This window comes from Osmia bicornis, chromosome 15 (assembly GCF_907164935.1).
Source record: "Osmia bicornis bicornis chromosome 15, iOsmBic2.1, whole genome shotgun sequence".
In the NCBI taxonomy this organism is placed as follows: Eukaryota; Metazoa; Arthropoda; class Insecta; order Hymenoptera; family Megachilidae; genus Osmia; species Osmia bicornis.
Genome location: NC_060230.1, coordinates 2,050,013 through 2,070,883, shown reverse-complemented (window position 1 = coordinate 2,070,883; position 20,871 = coordinate 2,050,013). Strand labels below are relative to the sequence as shown.

General features: G+C 28.7%; 3 protein-coding genes and 1 non-coding gene across 17 annotated transcripts; all 4 read right to left on the bottom strand.

Annotated features, from left to right (window-relative positions):
* Positions 1-230: 230 nt before the first annotated feature.
* Positions 231-7,125, bottom strand: LOC114882828 (choline-phosphate cytidylyltransferase A-like). Of its 9 annotated transcripts, XM_029199905.2 has the most exons (12): positions 6,826-7,122; positions 6,697-6,739; positions 6,359-6,553; positions 5,029-5,173; positions 4,214-4,321; positions 3,773-3,881; positions 3,578-3,694; positions 3,347-3,498; positions 3,051-3,272; positions 2,818-2,985; positions 2,347-2,468; positions 231-2,032 (listed from the first exon to the last, which is right to left on the bottom strand). In XM_029199905.2, exons 4-12 carry the CDS (start codon positions 5,137-5,139, stop codon positions 1,930-1,932), a joined length of 1,212 nt encoding a protein of 403 aa, XP_029055738.1. In that variant the 5' UTR covers positions 5,140-5,173; positions 6,359-6,553; positions 6,697-6,739; positions 6,826-7,122; the 3' UTR covers positions 231-1,929. The 9 variants fall into 9 exon arrangements, 8 of the variants coding, with proteins under 8 accessions (XP_029055738.1, XP_029055739.1, XP_029055737.1 ...); XM_029199906.2 differs by lacking the exon at positions 6,359-6,553; XM_029199904.2 differs by lacking the exon at positions 6,826-7,122 and having other exon boundaries at positions 6,697-6,796.
* Positions 7,126-8,288: 1,163 nt separating this feature from the next.
* Positions 8,289-16,272, bottom strand: LOC114882859 (importin-5). Of its 2 annotated transcripts, XR_003790489.2 has the most exons (15): positions 16,158-16,272; positions 15,030-15,179; positions 14,609-14,835; positions 14,431-14,527; positions 13,379-13,944; positions 12,968-13,076; positions 12,385-12,684; positions 12,126-12,308; positions 11,914-12,040; positions 11,475-11,837; positions 11,144-11,397; positions 10,550-11,070; positions 10,259-10,478; positions 9,940-10,190; positions 8,289-9,527 (listed from the first exon to the last, which is right to left on the bottom strand). XR_003790489.2 is itself a non-coding variant. In XM_029199973.2 (14 exons), the coding sequence occupies exons 1-14, from the start codon at positions 16,236-16,238 to the stop codon at positions 10,107-10,109; spliced, it is 3,282 nt and encodes a 1,093-aa protein (XP_029055806.1). In that variant the 5' UTR covers positions 16,239-16,272; the 3' UTR covers positions 8,289-10,106. The 2 variants fall into 2 exon arrangements, 1 of the variants encoding a protein (XP_029055806.1); XM_029199973.2 differs by having other exon boundaries at positions 8,289-10,190.
* LOC114882879 lies at positions 14,248-14,376 on the bottom strand. Its single transcript, XR_003790495.1, has one exon. It is a non-coding gene; the product is annotated as a small Cajal body-specific RNA 8 (non-coding RNA).
* A 1,109-nt stretch (positions 16,273-17,381) lies between the features above and the next one.
* On the bottom strand, positions 17,382-19,943 carry LOC114882862 (protein salvador homolog 1-like). 5 transcript variants are annotated; one of them, XM_029199980.2, is made up of 9 exons: positions 19,826-19,943; positions 19,295-19,646; positions 18,973-19,116; positions 18,809-18,885; positions 18,616-18,743; positions 18,305-18,538; positions 18,008-18,229; positions 17,634-17,939; positions 17,382-17,567 (listed from the first exon to the last, which is right to left on the bottom strand). In XM_029199980.2, the coding sequence occupies exons 3-9, from the start codon at positions 19,061-19,063 to the stop codon at positions 17,477-17,479; spliced, it is 1,149 nt and encodes a 382-aa protein (XP_029055813.1). In that variant the 5' UTR covers positions 19,064-19,116; positions 19,295-19,646; positions 19,826-19,943; the 3' UTR covers positions 17,382-17,476. The 5 variants fall into 5 exon arrangements, with proteins under 5 accessions (XP_029055813.1, XP_046144829.1, XP_029055814.1 ...); XM_046288873.1 differs by having other exon boundaries at positions 18,973-19,646; XM_029199981.2 differs by lacking the exon at positions 19,295-19,646.
* Between the last annotated feature and the right edge of the window lie 928 nt (positions 19,944-20,871).

The following is a 20,871-nucleotide window of genomic DNA, read 5'->3' as shown; positions in this document are numbered from 1 at the left end:
TTAAATAAAATTTATATTAATATTTTAAATGAGTTATTGTTTTCCATTCAAAACGAAATAAATTATTTATGAAAACATTTGCAAATTGACTTCGTTAATTTTTATTCGCGTTTTAATTTTTTACAAATTATAACTAAAATCGCGCCAATTCATAAATACATTCATACACGATATTGATACTTAACATATAATTGCTAATGTTATTTGACTTGTATAAATAATTTATACGATTTCATCGAACAATTTTTATTTTTTAATTTCTTATATAAATAAAACGGAACATTATTCTATTTCATGTTTACATTTAAGTAGAGATTAAAATCTTTGATAATGAATATGTAAATATTTTGGTTTAGAATCTCGGAACATAATTTTATATTATTTGAGATTGTTAATTACAGAACAACTTTCTGTCTAATCATCAAATATACACGATATATTATTATATGCTATTAAGTTATGTGCCAGCTTTTTTTAGGAAGCAAATATTAATGTATTTAAAATTTTGCATGCTTTAAAGAAATATACCATTTTGTGATGTATTTAAATAAATCTCAAACTCAGGCACCATCGGTACGTTTTTAAGAAACAAAAGCATATCAATGTATATAAATCTATACACATTTTTTACAGGTCTTTCATGTTAGTTTCATTTTTGGATTTAAATCTAAAATTCTCCTAATTTTAGCCTTAGCCTTAGAACTATAAACGGAGTAGACAATTTATGTGAAAAATTACATTATTTTGGATACTACATATTGAACATAAGAATAAATAATCTTTATTATACATTTACCTATGTATTAAAAAATATTTCATTCACATACTTGATAAATATGCTATTATAAAACTATGTTATGATTTAAAAGTACAAAAATGGTTGTACCATTTCAGGGTTATCATATCTGCATATTTTTTAAATAAAAGCACCATATTTAAAAACACGATTTCTATATTGATATCACCTTATAATGCTTATTTAATTGATTTTGATTAATTTTTATCAATCGAATTCTATTAATATCTTCCTACACACAATTATCTAATGATAAAAATAAGTTATTATTAATTTGCTGCTCGAATAATTATTTTCTCAAAAGATAACACTGAAAGCTAAAAACGGGTGAATTTGTTTTTTAAAATAAATAATGCATAACTAAGCTAATCATCTGTAAAATAATACATTTAAATTTGTTCTGTGCTATTCACTTTTGTAATCTCCTTGGTACGTTTAAATAAAATTTATATAATATTCGACGAATTTTTCGCTACTTTACATTTTGGTACCATTGATTACATCAGTAATAAGTTATAACATAACTTAATACTTACTGCAACAAAAAATATTGCTTGCAATATATCTATATATATGTAACATTTAAACGATTATTTATGAGGTAACTTGTAAAAAATGTTATATAAAATTAGGAATAAAATAATTGATTATTATTGAAAATCATCAAATGAACATACGAAACAAATTTTTCTGTATAAAGTATGAAAAAGTACCTCCATACTATTGTAAATTCATGTAATGAAGTATGAAATCGAAATTGAATAATGAAGTATCTTTCAAAACATAGGAACTTATTATTAAGAATGCAAATAATGATAATGAAGAAACTCCCGAGAATAGTTGCAGATGATGTTTTAAATAATCTATGTGATTTCTGTATGTAATTCATGCATAATACATATATTAATTTGTATATAATAATCCATAATCGGATTCAATTTCTATGCCATAACAGATAATAATTTTATATTGTATATAGTATGAAATCATACCATAGAAAGACTATCAAGCACAGCATTAAAATCCATATCAGCAAATCACATAGCTGTATGAAAATATCTTTAAACATTTTTAAAGAGATTGCACGACATTTTTGGTCAGAATGAAGAATACGATTGTGACAACACGGGTTATCATTTAGAGTGTAAGTTTTCCTCTTCGTCATCGCTATAGTCATCACTCAAATAATAATTATTCCGTGAACATTCATAACGACCAGTCTTTTGCGGTGGTGGACTGTAAAGCAGAACATATTAATTATATACATTAAAATGTAATATAAATACGTAGCATTTCCACATATTTATATTCTATTTAAACAAATATTAGTATTTGTAAGGAATAAGGAAAATTAGATGCAACTTTAATAACAAGCATTGGTTAAATAGTGTATTAATTGCTTAAAATTATTGTATTAAAACAGTGGGGTTATATACTAACATAACATGCTGCAAATGGGTGGTGTGAAGTATTGAAGGTTTTCATATAGAAGCAGTACAGAATGAAGTGGTGTTGCATGTTAGTCAATGGACTCAAATGCTGTGATGTACCTTGTCTGATCTTCATCATTATTGCTGCTATTACTCCCATTTGGACTGCCATCTCTTTTGGGACTTGCTGGAGGAGATAGTGCTTGCATTAAACGACCTTTACTTTCATTCCAAATTGTCGACTGGGAATAAAAAGAATTAGAATATATTTCAAATTCAAATTTTCTGTTTACATTTTTATATTATCATCGTCAATAAATATGCAATACAATATTTGTAACAAAACACATACGAAACAAAAAACTACAAGTAACAAATTATTTTTTAAAAACAATCTTTAAAATAAAACCTTTATTTTTATCTATAAACATGTTTTATTAAAAAAGTTACTGATTTAAGGTAGAAAGAGTAACCGTGCATATCAAATAATTAAACTATTGTTTATTCTCTTGTAATGCATATTTTGCAATGTACCACTAACATTGAATATAAAATAATTAACAAAATTATTCCTCCATAAATGCTACCCACCAATCTGCCTTCTCTTCCAAACAGTAGAAGAAAAGCATCTATAAAGTCTCGAGATTTTTCTTCCCATTTACTAATTATGTCCATACGTTTTTCACCAATGTTCTCCATAACTCGTTTACCCTTATCTTTCAAATCATCAAATTTATTTTGTAAACGGAATTTCTTTTCCTATAATAGCACATTATGTGATATAAAGTGTGACCATATATTATATTTAAAAAATATGGACTTACACTGAGAAAAGAAACATTGAGCTCTTTGGCACTGTAACCTCGTGCAAGATTTCTTCTTACATATATATCATAATCTTTGACTATTCTTGCTACAATATCTGATGTTGATACTCCTTCTGTCCTTTGAGTAGCCACAAACATACCCTTAGCTTTCAAACTTGCATAAACGTCTGTGCTGTCATCTGTCATATAGGGTATATCATCATGAGCAACAAAGTCAATCTATCAAATTAAACATCAGACAGTTAACGCTCTATAAGTATATCGCAAAAAAAAATGTATATATTTAATTTTACCTTATGTTTTGTAAGAAACTCATCATCCAATTCCCAAGGTGCATCCCTAACTACTTCATCTACATAACGACAATGCCTTACTGCATCGTATCTTTCAGTATCTGTCATGACTGTTCTGCCTTTTTTACTGTGTGTTAGTTCATCATTACAGACTAAAATACGATAAAAATTATAAATTTTACGAAAATCGTATATGTAACGTATTTAGAAAATACTATTTATTTCTTTTACCTCCAACAATAAGGTATACATTAGGGAAAATATTTTTTGCTTGTAAAAGTTGCCGTGCGTGTCCTTGATGAAATAGATCATAAATACCATCTGCATATACCCTGATTCTCCTTGGTGCTAAAACATGTATATTAACATTGTAAATGAAGTTAAAGAATTGTAAAGAATATTGAAGATACTTCTATTCAAACTAACCTTTGCCATTTTTTGCCATTTTCAATGTAATGCGTATATTATAATCACATGCATTTCTTTCAGCTAGTGCTTCTGGATCATCACTGAAAGGAGCTTCATTACAGATTGACTAAAATCCATCAAGAAAAATATTAATAGTATAACTAAAATTATATGAAATATATACAATAAGTATTAAGCATAATTTTAAAAATTAATATAAATAGATATTTGTTTATATTAATAACGAAAAATTTTTTATATATAACTTAATTTTTATAATTTTATATCTAACATAAAAAATTATTTCAGTATTTTATATTTTTTATTTTAATGTATTTTACATATAATATAGATAATAGTTTAAATTTATTTTTAATATAAAAAAAATATAGAAATATTATACTGTATGGTACTAAGCAGTGGAAAAATTATAAAAAAAAAAAAATAAATTAAACTCACTGGAAGTTCTTTGTGGTTAACAGAAATTTCACTATTATATTTTTTTAGTGAAATTTGACTTGATTCATTATTTGAATTCCTGTTGGTCCCCCAAGTCATTGTCACCAGCTGTTAATGTTATTAAAAAAATGTATCTTTTTAAAAATGGGAATAAATTTACATGTCAATTTGCTTTAATATTAAATTTTTATCACAATTTTAATTTATTCTTCTAACAAAAACAAACAAACTTTCTTCAATAATAATATCTTAATTATTTTAGATTAAATTTGTAACTATGTTGTACTAAATTCTTTATCTAAAATATATACATTGGAGCATGTGTTAATATTATTACTCGCAAAACATTCCAACAAGACTATTTAAGGAATGGAATATCCACGTATTATATCAATTTAGATATGTTCATGATCTTGCATCACATCATACCATTATCATGAGTTCTTGCTTCTACATATGATAGTAAGTATATACTATCACTAACAGATTATAGATAATCCTTCCATGCAATAGTAATGTGTATATACATTTTGTATATAGTCAATATAATACTTTAGAAGATAAAATTAATACACATAGAGATACCATACATAACATTGCTTACACTATGATACTTAATATTAAATATAATAACTATGTATTGGGTGTAATTTAAATAGGAAACAAACTTACCAAGAATAAATTATAATTTTTACTTTATAAATATATTTAAATCTGATAGAGGAATGTAGATACTATGAAAGCAAAAAGCTATATTAAATCTAGTCTTCCTTTACAATTCATGAAAGTTATATAAAATATATATTAATACTTACAGGACAAATGGGAGAATCTTCTTTTGAGCATGATGCATCTTCCCCATTCTGAATATCTGAATATGGTGTAGAATTCAACATAATTTCTTCTCTCACACGCTTCCTAGACATTTTTTAGAGTTTCAATGTCAGATCCATAAAAACCCTACAAAACATGTAATAATTCAAGTTATTAACATGAGCAAATATGTAATATATCGATTATTAAAATACTGTGGTTAACTTCATTTAAATTGCATGCAAATTTATAAATTTATTGAAAGCTATAAAACTACATATTCATATTGTGTTTCTTTAATAACAAGTTGGAGAATATTTCCTAACTACTGGAAATATTATTTTAGAAAAATAAAATATGTAAAATTAAAATTTTATTCAAAGTACTTTTAGATATGTATGAATTACTTATCAAAATATTGTTTTACATAATTAATAATCTATACAGTAATTAACGAACGTTTACCTGGCCTTTTAAAATTATCTTAAAATTATTGATCAATGTCATTAGTACAATTTGAGAAATACAAATCATTATTATTACAAAACAGTTGTAAATAGCCGCATAATCTCAAAGAAGTGATTAAAAATATACCGAAATTTGTGTAAATTAATCATGTTTGGTGTTATTACATGTTATTGTTTGATAAAAATTTACTGACATACATTTAGCCCCTGCAAAGCACCTAACATGTCAAAAATTATATTTTAAGGTTAGAAAAAAGAACACACGAAACAAAATGTAACACAAAACAGTGAACTACAAATACAATATTAATACAACGTAATTAACAATTGAATTGTACAAAGAATGTGCACAACTAAATCACTTGTTCACCCGGCATTCTATAATTTATTGGCATGTGTAATGTCTATTATATATATATATATTTTTTTTTTATTTTAAAATTTTTATAAATTCCAAGTGAATTGATTGAACCTTTTCACGCCCTATTTTTTCATATCGCACAACTACACCAGTAAGTAATAGTATATGACGAAAAATCGAAGTTCCGTTAAGAGTTTATTGAACTTGTAAATTTTGCCAAGTTGTGATACGAAATTTGTAGAAAAAAACTTATGTTAAATAAAAATACGTACAGACATTTATAAAAATGTTACGTTTCATGTTACTATTACATACTATTTAACAACTGATGCAGCAGACGTCTGCCACGACACTTGTCGTGGATATTCTGCGCACTGCAAGCGTTTCAATGTGCAATCAGGGGCGGAATAACAGTACTATGAACCCCAACTAACGAACTAAGAAATACATGTGTATTCAAGGAATACGGGAATTACGAACGAGGACAAGAAGCCGTACCAATACCTTTATTTGAATCTAGTTTTCTTTTCACAACTGTCGGGAATAAAAGTACCAAAATATCGTGCTGCGGATGATTTTCAACCAGAATTTCTATAATTTATTCTAACTTTGAAAGAAAGAAGTCACGTAACAAGCTCGTAGGAGCTACGTATTCCAAATTTTATTGTCATAATTGGTTATATTTTTTTAAATGGTATTCTAAGGAAAAATCAATGTAATTAAGATTATTCTGTTAATTACAATATAAACCTTATAAATATTATTATTCAAATTTTAGTACAAGCCTAAATAAGGCATACAATTATGAAAATTCGTTGAATGAGTAAATTATTCATACGTACAAATAGTTTTCAATATGAATTACTGAATGTTTGAAATTGCCGCCTAAGATGTGGATTAGAAAATAGAATGAATACGATTTGTAGTCCTTATTTTTACGGTTTAAGAAAACATACGGTTTTAAAACATACAGTTACGTTGTTTAAGATTTCTTGATTGTTGGAGTAAATTAGTTAATAATTACAATTTTAGCTAACACGATTAAATAAACATTAATTTTACACAATACAGTAATCACTTTTAATGTATAAAATACGTTTAAATACACGGAATATATGCGAATAGGTGTTTCACGATAGAACGAGCGCCAGTTACAAAAAGGGGGAATACTGATGACGTAATATCGGATGATCAGAAACGTCACATACTTGTAATATCACATGCGCACATATATTTTTAATTCAGAAAAAATGTGTAATGATTAATTGCCTTAATACCTATGTATTTAAGATAAAAATTTTAATACACGTTTCGCATTAAAATATAAAATTATATTTCAATGGTAATTTGAAAAATTAGTATCTTTTTTTCAATAATTAACTGTGAATATAATTAAAATGATCATATTATATGAAATTCATAACTATAGAATTAATACGAATTAAATTAATGGAAATTTCCATGCGTTTACAATTTCCCTTACAACTTAATCTGCATATATTTACCCTCGCTTTACTAATATGTTGACAGAACCGTTTTGAATCACGGCATAAAGCAAATATGCATAATTCAAAATAATGTTCTATACCTCTTGTTTATAGTAAAATACAAGTTTACTTTGTAACTAATAATTGTTCCAAGTTTATAATAGCATTGTTTTACTTCTAAACGAAACAGACGCTTATTTGTAAGCTAAATAAAAATTGAATGAGTAAATGATTATGCGGTATAATTGAAAAGTCCAGATTTTTAGTAAATACAAATAGCATTCTCATTTAAAATATAATTCCACGTGTTAATTATTTATTATTGGATAGTTTCGTCTGAGGATTTATTTTCGATATAATATAAAATTGCACTACAAATATAAACGAGTATCTATATAAATATTTCTATTTATTATTTTTGTACGTGATTGATAGGCTCTTCTACATATTAATAATAAAAGTTTTATTTAAAATGAACTGATATATGATGTAGATTATAAACAAACAATTAATTTATATTTAAACCACTGATCAAAAGCACAGATTAATTAAAAATTTATATTTCTACATTATGTTAATCATATAATAAGTGGAAAAATGTAATCTTTTATTAAAACAGCATGCAATGTATTATTTAAATTCTTTAAGTTCTAGTTGTATGAAAGTAAATTTAAAATAGTTACCAGTAAATAAAAATATGTCTATCACTACTATATTTTATCTTATTGATATTTAAATGCACGCATGTGAAATAAATAACAAAACTAAAGTTTAATTATGTATAAAGTAGTGTATGATATTTAAAGAAAATATGCAAATTAGGTGTAGGTGAATGTAATGATGATTATAGCTTCCACATCATATTTTCAAGCACCTATTCCCTTTGTATTTAGAAAATTTCGCTTTCGCGATATATATGATATTTAAAGGTGAAGTAGGACAATCAATTAAAAAGCTGAGATTTATTTTAAATAATAATTACTTTAAAATAATCTCTATATAATTATACGAATTATAACTTTACTTTTTCGCACTGATTTTGTTTTCACATTTTTTTGTCACAATATATCGCACAAACAGTCCTTCAGCAGTTCTTAATGAAATGTTTACAACTTCATATTACTTGTATTCGTTTCATAAGTATCTTTATGTACTTTTTTTTATCTTGGTCTTGATAAAATAATTGATGAGGCAGTGTCTACCAAAGATCAATAATAATTACATTCATGTATGTACTTATCTTTAGTATTTATATACTTTGATATATATATATATATATATATATATATATATACATATACAAATGAATATCCAATAATTATTTCTATCACATTTCTATATATATATATATATATTTTATATGTTGATAAAAAATTTTTTTTTAAGGATTTTGTTGCAAGTAGCCGTAAATTTTATGATGAGATATATTTTGCATTGCGAACTTGCATGCAATAGTAAATATCGGTAATTACTGATTACAAATAAATAGCAACAAGATCAGGAAGTTGTAACGCTACTCCGTTCAGTCATTATTTTTTTAACATCACTGTTCTTAATTCACGTTGTTATTTTATTACACAATAATCGGAAGAAACGTAATGCCCAGCATTGTCACCGTTTTCGCTCATTTCAGTCGTATTTCTTAATTTTATTGTTACTTTTATTTGTAGATGACATAATAACAAAATAAGTGTAAAAATTACAGCTAAATAAGCGTAATGAGTCAATATAAATTAGCTGTAGAATCATAAATGTTAAATACAATTTTTATATAAAACTGAAAATGTTTCTTTATCTTTTCTTTTGCTTTTGTTTTATAAAACACAACTCGTTAAATTAGAGTTAACAGAAAATTTAATATACTATACATCGTTATTTATCCAAATCTTAAATTTTATAGAGCAGTTCATTACGTTTCATGTAAAAGGCATTCGTATACAGTTCTAACTTCAACGCTGTAATATTATCGATATTATTATTAAATAACATTTACTGCACCTAAATTTAATAATAAAAATACCTAAATCACAATATGTTCTGCCACCGTTCGATAGCAACGAGTTGGTGTTTTTCCAGTCTATTTTTTGCAGTTTTATCGTTCTGCCAAAGAAGTTGATTCAAAATACAGACAATTGGGACGAAGAGATCGCAGTGACAAAAACTTCTCCAATGTCCTCAGAGCAATGCTACAAGAAATTTAGAAATAAAATTTAGAAACGTTAAGCAATTTACAAAGCTATATATATATATATAAAAAAAAAAAAAATAATAATTTAGCATCGTTCGGCTTTCAATGGCGGAAAATAGTCTTGTACTAATTTTGTTACGTTAAAGTAAACCCGTATATGTACATCATTTTTATGAACGATACGAATGGGAACGAATTGTAGAAATTTCGTCAATGCGAACTCACAAATGACTCAATTATTTTCATATCGCTAGATTTCTGTGCAACATATCACAACTCGCCGAGTAGTGAGAAGCACAAGTTTGTTTTATATAATTTGCAACAATTCCAAATAGTAAAAAATGAGATTACTATTGTATCAAATTAATGAAATACAATCAACAAATATGCGAGATATATCAATTACGTACAGTTGTGTCTGTTCATAATTAGGCTGGCGCATGTTCCATAGGTATAATGTAGCTACCTAAAATTTGTGATTTCTCCGTAAACTTTATTAAAGCAAATGTTTTTTTTTTTGTTGTTTTATATTAAGGTGTTAAAGTTCTGGGGTAAAAGCAAATAGCTAATTAGTAGGCTATGCACTAAGTGCCTCATGCAACGCTTGTTGTTGATCCGCTGTTAATGCATTTATACATGCCTGGAACATAGACTCGTTGTTCTGAAACAAATTAAATTATTATTATTATTACACAGAGCGCAAAAACATAACGTTAACATTTATCATACCTGTATTTGTCTAACAATACTAAGAATTCTACCCATGACAGGATTATCTATAGGTACTGCATCTTTAAAAAGTGCTTCTGCAAAGTAACTTATTAGTCGAGGTAGATTAGCATTATTTGGTCCTAAAACTGCTACATGATTTGCTTCGATCAAATCACACAGATATCCGTAAACGTAAGGTGCTTCATCTTCATCTTCTACCACTGGTAGCCAAGAAAGCCTACAATTAAATAAATAAAAATGAAATATTGAACAATAATTAATTTACTACATTATGAATTAAAAACTTACCAATGAGGAAGTATTTCATCAACGTTGATTGCTTTATGATTATACTTAAGAATTTTTGTTACTGCAGAAATAGCATTTTCAGTAGGATTGACATTTTCCGGCGATCTAGATTCTGGATCGTTTATAACTTCCATTAACCTAGGTAACGCCTCTGCACATGCTTGAGCAAATGCTTCTCCCCCATACTGCCCCAAGACCCCGCAACCATATGCTGCAGCTTGTCTCACTTCTGCCGATTTATCTGATACGTACTGTAACATTGGCCGCAGAAAATATTCTTGATATTTTGCACATTCGGGTCCACCAAACTCTATAACGTCGTCGAAAACGCATAAAGCCCATTGGTGATCTGACCAAGACCTTTCAGGACTTAACAATTTAACAAAATGTCCACAGATTTGATCGAAGAAAGGGAAAAATGCAGACTTGTGTGTACTAAACAAAGCATGTAAAATATCTCCTATTTTACTTAAAGTATATACATCTTCGTTATCTTCATCGGCTAGTTGTTCCTCAACAACCTGTAATTTTAATTAATAATAATTGTAATATTGTACATACGTATGACATCATACGTTTGATGTAAAATCTTACTTCATCATAATCTTCATCTTTACGTTTCTCCAATCGAGCCACTGCTCTTTCAAAATGTTTGTTAAGCAATTTATCTAATATGCGCAGAAGTTCTGCCATAGGTTGTGCTCCTAAGCAACCAGCGCCAAGTGTTTCAATACACTTAGCCAATGAATATAATAATTCAAGCAGAACTTCAGACTCGGGTTCTGTATCAATTGCTTTCAAAAGATCAGGACAGATGTACGCCCACATACCTTCAAGGTATTGTGGACCTGTAATAGAATTGTTATATTACACTCATATTTTTACCTCATAATAAAAATAATATAATATACCGTAATTACTTAACCTTTAATTTTTGCACAGTCGAGAAGATATGGCAAACTTGCAGCGGCTGCTGTTCTAACACCATCGTGAAAATAGAACTTCAACATAGGAACCATTAGTCGTACTACTTCTTCCGCATAATCTGCGAATCCTTCTTTTAATTCTCGCGCATAACAAACTAACATTTCACAGGCAGAAGCCTTGTCTTCTAAACCAGCTGTTTTAATGCCAAAGTTCTGTTGTTCTCCAAGAGAAATGAATTCCCAATCAAGATCTTCTATACCTTCCATATCTTCATTGTCTAGCAAAGCAACTTCCGGTTTCATAGCCGCTGTACGTAAAACTGGGCCCATTACTAATGGTAGATACTGCTCGAATTGTTTTCCTAAAGAATATAATTATAATTTGAGTTACATCTTTATTTAGAAATATAATCAAATATACAAGTTTGAAATATGTACCAAGAATTTTACAAATTCGTGCCCAAGCAGATATAAGATAACTTGTTTGTGGATCATCATCTGGAAGATCTCCTTCTGAATGCGTTTTTAACAACATATCCATAACTTCACTGGCGTCTGCAATAAACTATGTAATCGCAAAAACATTTAGTTACGTACAATATTTATAAAGAAATACTTAATTTATTCAAATAAATATAGCATTATTATACTTTTTCAGGTCCAACTGCAAGTCCTATAAGACTAACGCATTCAATTGTTTTACCACGTAACATCTTGTGTTCTTGTTGATTTGCATTCTGAATAATGTATTTTAGACATGGCATTAACCTATCATAATATGTAACAAACTGTTCTTCACACGTATCAGCAACTGAGGCGATAGTTGTGACAACCTGTAAAGTATTGATTAATAATTATTCTACTGTTTAGTATTATTTTTAATTAAGTATACGTAATTCGTATACATACTTGTTCCAAAACAAGTTTAGTGCCTTTTTCAACCAATTCTTGAAATTTAGCAGTAAGTATCGATTCCAATTTAGCCATAATTGCATCCAGGTATGGCGTTAGAATATTTTTCGGACAATCTTCACTGAAATTCACGAGTGCCGCTCCCGCGTGAGCTTGAACTCTTGGATTTGCATTATCATCCAAAACCATCAGTAACCCAGGAATAACTTTGTCATGGAACTTTTTTTCAAATATAGGTGCGAAGTCAGTGGACATTTGACCTATTGCATTGCAAGCCGCGTACCTTACACGAGGGTGCTAAGAAAAAATCCAGTCATTAAGAACATGTAACATAAAATTTCATTTCATGTGAATCTTGTACGTTCCAATACTAAGGCTAATTCATGCGAACCAGCCAACTCTCAGGAACGCCAAAGGATGTGCTTTAATACATATTATCAAAACGATAACATGTATAAAGATCAACACCTTTTTATTTACTCTACCATGAATGTAACGCTATTATATCCGTACCATAAATATAACTGCTGACTCCATTCATGGATTTTAAATTAAATTATACATGAATAATTAAACTTACAGGATCTTGCAAATACTGTATAACACCTTCCATGATTTGAGGTAATATTGCTTCCATTTGTTTATGGCAACCTTCACCGACAGCTGATATTGCCATTAGAGCAGCATGCCTAAGTGTAAATGTTTTATAATTATATACTAAAATTTTATATTAAGATGTTAATAGATATGCACAAATATAAATGTATGTTCTGAAACTATGACAACGATAATACTGGGTTATTATTGTCAACTCTCTTATTAAAGAACCCCTTACAAGGTCTCAGATATCTAACTATCAGAACGATAGTTAGAAATAGAGAAAACTTGAAAGTTATTCTATCACAGATATAACACAGTTATTTGCATCGAAGCATATAATTGCTGACGTTACTGTGATGTAATAGCATGAGAACACTTAACATATATTTACCTGTATTTCCAATCACTGTTATTCAACATTGAAGGAATATTCTGTACAATCTGCGGTAACATTGTTTTACCACCTAAACCACATGCTAATCTGTCTAAAGCACTTTCGGCAACAACATTGTTACTGTCATTATCATCATCAACAATCTCATCAGAGAAACTCCATTTTTCATCTTCTTCTATGTCTGTCATCATTTTTAATACCAACGGAACAAGGGATGCAATATATTTCCCACCGACTTTACGTACCATCGCTGGAGCGGTTTCTGCTAGTGTTACTAATACCTCTAATGATAGTTGCCTCCACGAATCACCCATCTCTTCGTTAGAAAATATTTTCATACACATTTCCATTATAGTTTCTAATTGTAATCTCAAGAACTTAGGCGTTGATTCTGCCAAATCGATTAAAACTTTTAACAGAGCATCGTCTCCCTGTTTTTCTACTGATTGAGCAATTACTTGTACAATCGCTGGTAGTAATTCTGAGAAATGTTTTTGAATATTTTCTTCTTTATCGTGCAAAGTAATAAAAGCTCCAATTGCTCTTACTGCTTGGAATCTGACCTACACAACAAAAGTTACTGCTATAGTAATTATACAGTAGTTCAAGCAACATTATTATAATAAAATGAAATATGCATGAAGTATATTCGGAGTGATATGAACCAAATTTACTTAGGATAATCGAAAAGTCATGCAATACAGAAAAAAGTCATTAATCACAAGTTGACCCAGAAACAGTGTTGCTAATTATATCACGGCAATGTATCGACGGTATATGTGATCTGTTGACCGGGTCAATATCGTCCCTATATCACTGTGATACTAAGTTCTAATTTTGAACTAAGAGATAAAATGTTGACAAATTTTTGTATGCCCCGTATCTGTCTGTAAATTAAAACTTCACAAGTCACAGTCATCAGAAGGCAACTTTTTTTAGGACGACTTTGTGACGAGAAGCTTAACTACACGCATCTCGTGTATCCATATCTTCCATATTAAATAACAAAAATATTTTTATATTCAAGCATGAAACATATTTTATATTACCTCGTAATTTGCCGAGTCCATGACCGACTGCTGTAACATTTGTTTGATAAGATCTAGATAATTTGCTTGTTGATTTCCAAATATACCGGGGACGGATCTATATGTAAACAAATATGTAACTTAAAATTATATTTTTGTCGCGTTTGTATCTGCAGTTAAAACACTAATGTAAGCTTACGTGAACATTCGAAGTGCACTTTCTTTTAGTGCTGGTGAAGGACTATTTGCACATTGAAATAGGAACTGCAGAAACTCTGGCCACTGATTAGTACCATCTTCATCAATTAAATTTCGGGCGACTTCGGCCGCAACTTCGCATACTTTACGTCGAATAGTGTCGATTTGTTCATTTTGAACAGATACCAAAATTTGTTCTTTCAACTGTACTTGAGCTTCTGGTGGAATCTGAAAAACATTATAATAATGCAATAAATGTATTGTTGTAATAAAAAATCTAAAACAGAAATCATTAATATGTACATACAACTAAATATCATTTATAATGAATAAAAATTTAAATACAAGAATCATTTGCTTTCTTTCCTTCATTTGTATAAGTAACCAATTATTAAGATCTAATAAATTAAAGATATAATTACTTTTGGATAAAAATCCATAAACTCAGAAGAAAAGAGTCTACGTAATAAGACAGCAGCCATAGCACGCATCTCTTCTGTAAGGGTAGCATTGCATAATGAGGCCAACAGAAACGTCACCTTGCTATCCACCGGGAGATTGTTGTATGCCTCCTAAAATATTTGGTATGCATAGGATAAAATTTTATTTATTTTCAATAACATTAAACATTAAGATGAATAATAACACCAGAATCATACATATTGTTAATAATCATCAGTAATAATTAATATTAAATATAATTTAGAAATTAATTACAATAAAAATTACATATTTATTACGAGCTATTATATTCAGATTAGAATATTTAAAAAATGATCTATGGTAAAATTTTAACAAGTACTAAAAATAAAAAATAAAGCACATGGTGCTTGACAATGACACATAAACGTGAGTATTATTAGTATTTTATTATAACATATGTAATGGATACAAAATATATAATAAACATAAAAACGATCATTTTAAGAAGAATAATACAATGAAAATTGAATAAAATTCGAAAAAATCAGTATAAAATCTGTCTAACTAAGGCAGGTCCAGAAATGCCGGAAACCTCCCAAATACTGTTGCGTGTAGGCGGGAAAGTGAAATACACAAATTATCAATCTTATTAAGCAGTTATGCTATATATGACGTTTCATTTAAAGGTAAATTGTTTAATTTTTTTATTTACAACAGTAATACGTGAAAAATATAAATAAATGCTAAACAGTATTCAAGAAATTTATAATGAACTAGGAGTAATTCCAGATTTTATTTTAAAGATTGGCGGAGTGCATACTATCATGCGACACCATTTTGGATTTTATTAGGTTGTTCTAAACACTTGTCAGTAATCATTACAATTATCAATTTCACTTATCCTAAAATTAATTGCATTAATACTGTATAAAAGTAATTTATAATAATATCAAACAATGAATCACTGTTTAATAGTAGCGATCAGGTAACAGACTCCACATGCGAATTCTGACAACACGTTGGCAACGTGCTCCAAAAACGGAACACCTTTTTTTACGAGATTCATGTTTTTCGATCAACTAATAAGTACAAGACATGTATGCAAAAATTGGGAAAGGCATACGCACCTCTGCTTGTGTTCTGGCATCGTTATCCGTACTAAGAAGTGTGTGTAAAAGCTGTTGAAACTGCTCAAGGTCTGCCGCCATTGTCGCCGAACGAATGAACCCACGGCGCACACTCCTGAAAAGTGATCGTCAATTAATATTACCAAGATAAATTCCGAAAATATCCCTAAATTTCTACTGCCAACTTCATGACATATCTCTATTGAAGATAAACCTTTACGGCACTAGAGGAAGTTTTAATTATTTTACAAAAATTCTTGTTTTTAACACAAATTAAACCATTACAACACTTTAATTTACAACCTAAACTTAAAAAAAAGGAAATATCATCACCGATGCAGATTAATGGAGAAGCGACTGAATCAAACCTACTTTCTCCAGGGGTATTTGGGACCCCTCGTGCATAAAACACGTTCACTATTTTTGTATCTGTAGCCAATGCTGCTTGTATATGTAACACTGATATACACCGTCTTTAATGGTCCCTTGCAACTTGCAACATACGTTCTAAGTTATGACAGTGACTGGGGTTTGTAGTCACTGTTTACGAATAAATCTCTTATGAAACGTTTTAATAGGAAATTGTTTATATTGTATTAAAAATTAATAGGTTTTTTATATATCATTATATTGTTTCTAAATGAGACAATTTATGAACGAATGACCGAGCTTTATTATATCTCCGAATAATTACTTATTTCGGAAATTATATTTATTGTTTTTTGTAAACTATTAAAAAATGTTGAGTTACATATACCGGTTCTTTAGACCAAAAAATGTGGAAGATGCTGCTAAAAAAAGAATGTATCTTTCAATGGTATATGGATTTTTGAGTTGGAATTGTTTTATGTATATGTTCTATACAATAGTTGTAAGTCAGCTACCAACAGATCCAGAAGAACAAAGTATCTAATATATATATTTAATGATCCATTTCATGCTTTCTAATTATAGCAGTTATTGTTATAATTTAATACTTTTCAGAAAATGTATTAATGCAAAAGCTGGCTCATGGTCAAAGTATAAAACACATACGCATGGAGGGATTAACACTAGTAGAAACTGATCTCATAGATCAAGAAACACCTAAAGTTGAAAAAGAAGATTAAGAGCTGCTGCAAATATAATTCATAGTGGTAATTGAATATTTAATGTGTATATAATTTATTGAATACTAATAAAATAGATTTTTTAAAATTCCAAAAAGTTTATGTTATTCACAGATGAAGATAATAAAATATGTTTATTCACTTCTTTCATTCACATTAGAGAAATCATTCTTAGCACACAAAAAATTAAAATATTTACTTAACCAAGTTTTAAGGAAGAGACTGACGTAATGCAATTGCTCCTGAAGTTTCTGGATTCAACTCTTTTAATCTTTGTTCCATTTCGCATAACAAAGCAGATCTAATAAAAATGTTATTGTATAAATCTTTTTGAACATTTCATTAGAAAACTATATTTTCAACATACCTGTATTCCTCGTAACGCATAACTACTTCCTCCAGTTCTTGTTTGTACAATCTAGTAAGCATTGCATTAAAACAGTCGAGTTCCGGCAAACGGAAAAGCTCCCACCGTAATTTACGATCTAATGCTACCGATGCTCTACTATATACATATAACCAATGTGGTATTTCTTCGTTAAGATAAGGATTAGCTGGAACTAAAACACTGTGAGAATGAAAGTGTGTGTGACGCGGAGGTGATACAACCCGTACCGCTTGTATTTCATGGGGATAACATGGATGTTCGTATTGTGCTTGTCGTGTAATGTGGCTAAAAACAAATAATGATATTTTGTTAAAAATAATATACATTAACGTTCTAATTTATATTATACTTACTTAACATAATATACACCATATTCAGGTGATTCTATCCTTTCCCAACCAGTAGGTAAGCCTTCTTTTTCAAGAGGATGAGACCAATGAGTAGTTTTTGTATTGTGGTCTATGTAATATTTCCTACCCCTAAGAGTGAAATCTACAGACCATCCAGGTGGTAGAGGAAGTTCTTCCTGTTGTTCGTTTCTAGAACTAGATCTTTCCGAATGGCATCTACTATATCTTGAACATATGAAAATAAACCAAAAAATATATGCATTTATGGTAATTATAGAAATACAAATTATGATGTTATACCCTGTACTTTGATGATATACTGAATGATTATAGTCTTCATAGCCGGAATCGATATCTAAAGGCTTATAAGGCATCTGAGGTGTTTGGACCCTATCTAAATGATACTCCGATCCAGCATATTGATTAACATAAGTATGAGATATAGCAGGTGAAAGTCCAGTATGATACATTGGAGTTGCAGTACGGGATGGCATTCCATCCCTTGTACTAGTATTAACAGAAAGACTGGCAAATCTGAATGAACAAGTTTTAACTTACTTCTCTGGTTATAAGAAATCATTAGTTAATCTTTAACTATATCAAATAATTACCTTTGAGCTAAATCTGGAACAGAACTATTAGGTGTATACTTCCCCTCATGACTTCCCAGTCCTACTGCACTCATTGTTGTTTTAGTGTTTCCAAACTTTTGTACCATACTGGGTTGTTGTGGGATTGACTACATAAAGATTCATTTTTATTTGCTTATCAGAACTTGATATTGTATGTACAATTGGTATTTACCATTGATGTTGGAATTGTTGGATGATTATTGCGATTTCTTGTTCTCCTATTTGGCTCTGTGGTCCATACATTAATAACTAAAAAGAAATAACAGAAAAGTTTCTCGTTTTTTTATTCAATTCTTTCTTATTAAATACCTAGAATAAGTAACAGTAACAGCTTACTTGGCATTTCAGGAGGAGTTTCCTTCTTAACATATTTCCCAACAACTCCTTCTTTAATTGTTCTTAAATCTTTATTCTTTCTTGACAACATGATGATAAATATTTGATCGAACGTCAAATCGATAAATTGTCGATATTTATAACCTACAGAATATGATATTGCAGGCGCAATATTGATGCAAATGCATTTCGAATGTATCAATTAGTGCTTAAAAGTGAAAAGATTTTTATCTTACATCATCTTAAAAATGTATTTCATTAACGTATTAAAACTTTAAAATTTGTCAAACTGTACACTGCGCTTGACATATGTATCCTTTACCTTTGTATTGTAGACATTCATAAATGATGAATGGATCGACAATGTATTATGTATATCAACAATTTAAAATATTGAGCTTTTTGACAAACTTTTCCTGTTCATTTTAACTAACTTTTTGTAATCTATTGAAGGTTGAAAAGTTTGCAAAAAATGAAAATGCGTTTAGTATTTTAAGAAAGAATTATGAATATGCACTTTGTGTATCTGTCAACGAGTTGTCAATTTGACAAGTTTATGAATTACTATTGCCTTTTTAGAAGGGAACTGTTAATTAAATTTGATAAATTGATAAATTATTAAAAAGAAAATTGATTTGCATTTTATTTATCTTATCATTTTGTTAATTAGTACACTGTAAACAAAAATCATTCATTAGACTTTTCTTTTTGCACGCTTGGCGTTCCAAACGTCATAAGAGCGCTTACGCCACCACCCGCAAAATGAACGAAAGCTTGTCTTCCGGTAAATTCATTCTTTTTATGATGAGGAATTATAATGTTTTTTATAAGAATAGTAATTTTCATAACCTACCTCAAAGCACCCATAGTTGACCCACTATGAAATAAAATAAATTAGTCCATATATCCATTTGTTCGCAGGGTTAACACACATCTTTTCGTTATCCTGTACGTACTTATTTAATGAGTACCTAAACAAATAAAATGAATAAATTGCACATCTCCATTTATTACATTGAAAAAATTTCCAAGCAGCTATAAATAAAGATTTTATGAAAATTTTTCCTTTTTGACCTCGAAAGATAAAGAAATCAAATAAAAATGACATTTTTTGAATATTTTTTTTAAGTAGTACCAATTATAGTAATTGTAATTAAATTTAAATTAAAAACAAAAGTACTTGGTTACAGTAGAATATCCTACTTGTATACTTGTATGTGATCAAGCAACAACTATTTTAAAATATACAAATAATGACTAATCTTATTGAATTAATGCACTTAAATTTATTATACGAACAGCTAATCATTCTTATGTTTAATATGACAAGGATAAATTAATCAACTTTCATTTATGTTACTCTTTTTACATTCTAAAATCAACTGTACAGCTGTTATGTTCCTAACAATGATTAATATGAGTATCTGAAGTATATATATATATCTATTAAATATATTTACAATGAAATTATATCCGCTATAATTCGGACTACTCGTATATATTGAGGTTGTTCCAAGTGTAATCTGCATGAGAAAAGAAAACTAATATAATCACTAATGATTGCATTTTAACGATAAATACGTACGATAGACTATCACAGTGTAGCTCGCGTTTGTATCCGTAGGATCTCTATTGTTCTAATCTTTTGATTATATTCACTTTGCCGCAAAAAATGGAAGTACTTATTTGCAGATATTTCGTATCCGATTCTGTTAATTATATGCTGTCATACAAATGCAGTTTATACCATATAAAAAAATACTAATATATCATTAGAATTTCTTATTGTAATATATTTGCAACTGTACTAAAAGCTAAGTTAGCCCCAAACATAATAATTATCAAAATGCTTTATTAGTGTCAACACAAGAGGACGATGTTTGTACACCTTTAACAAAG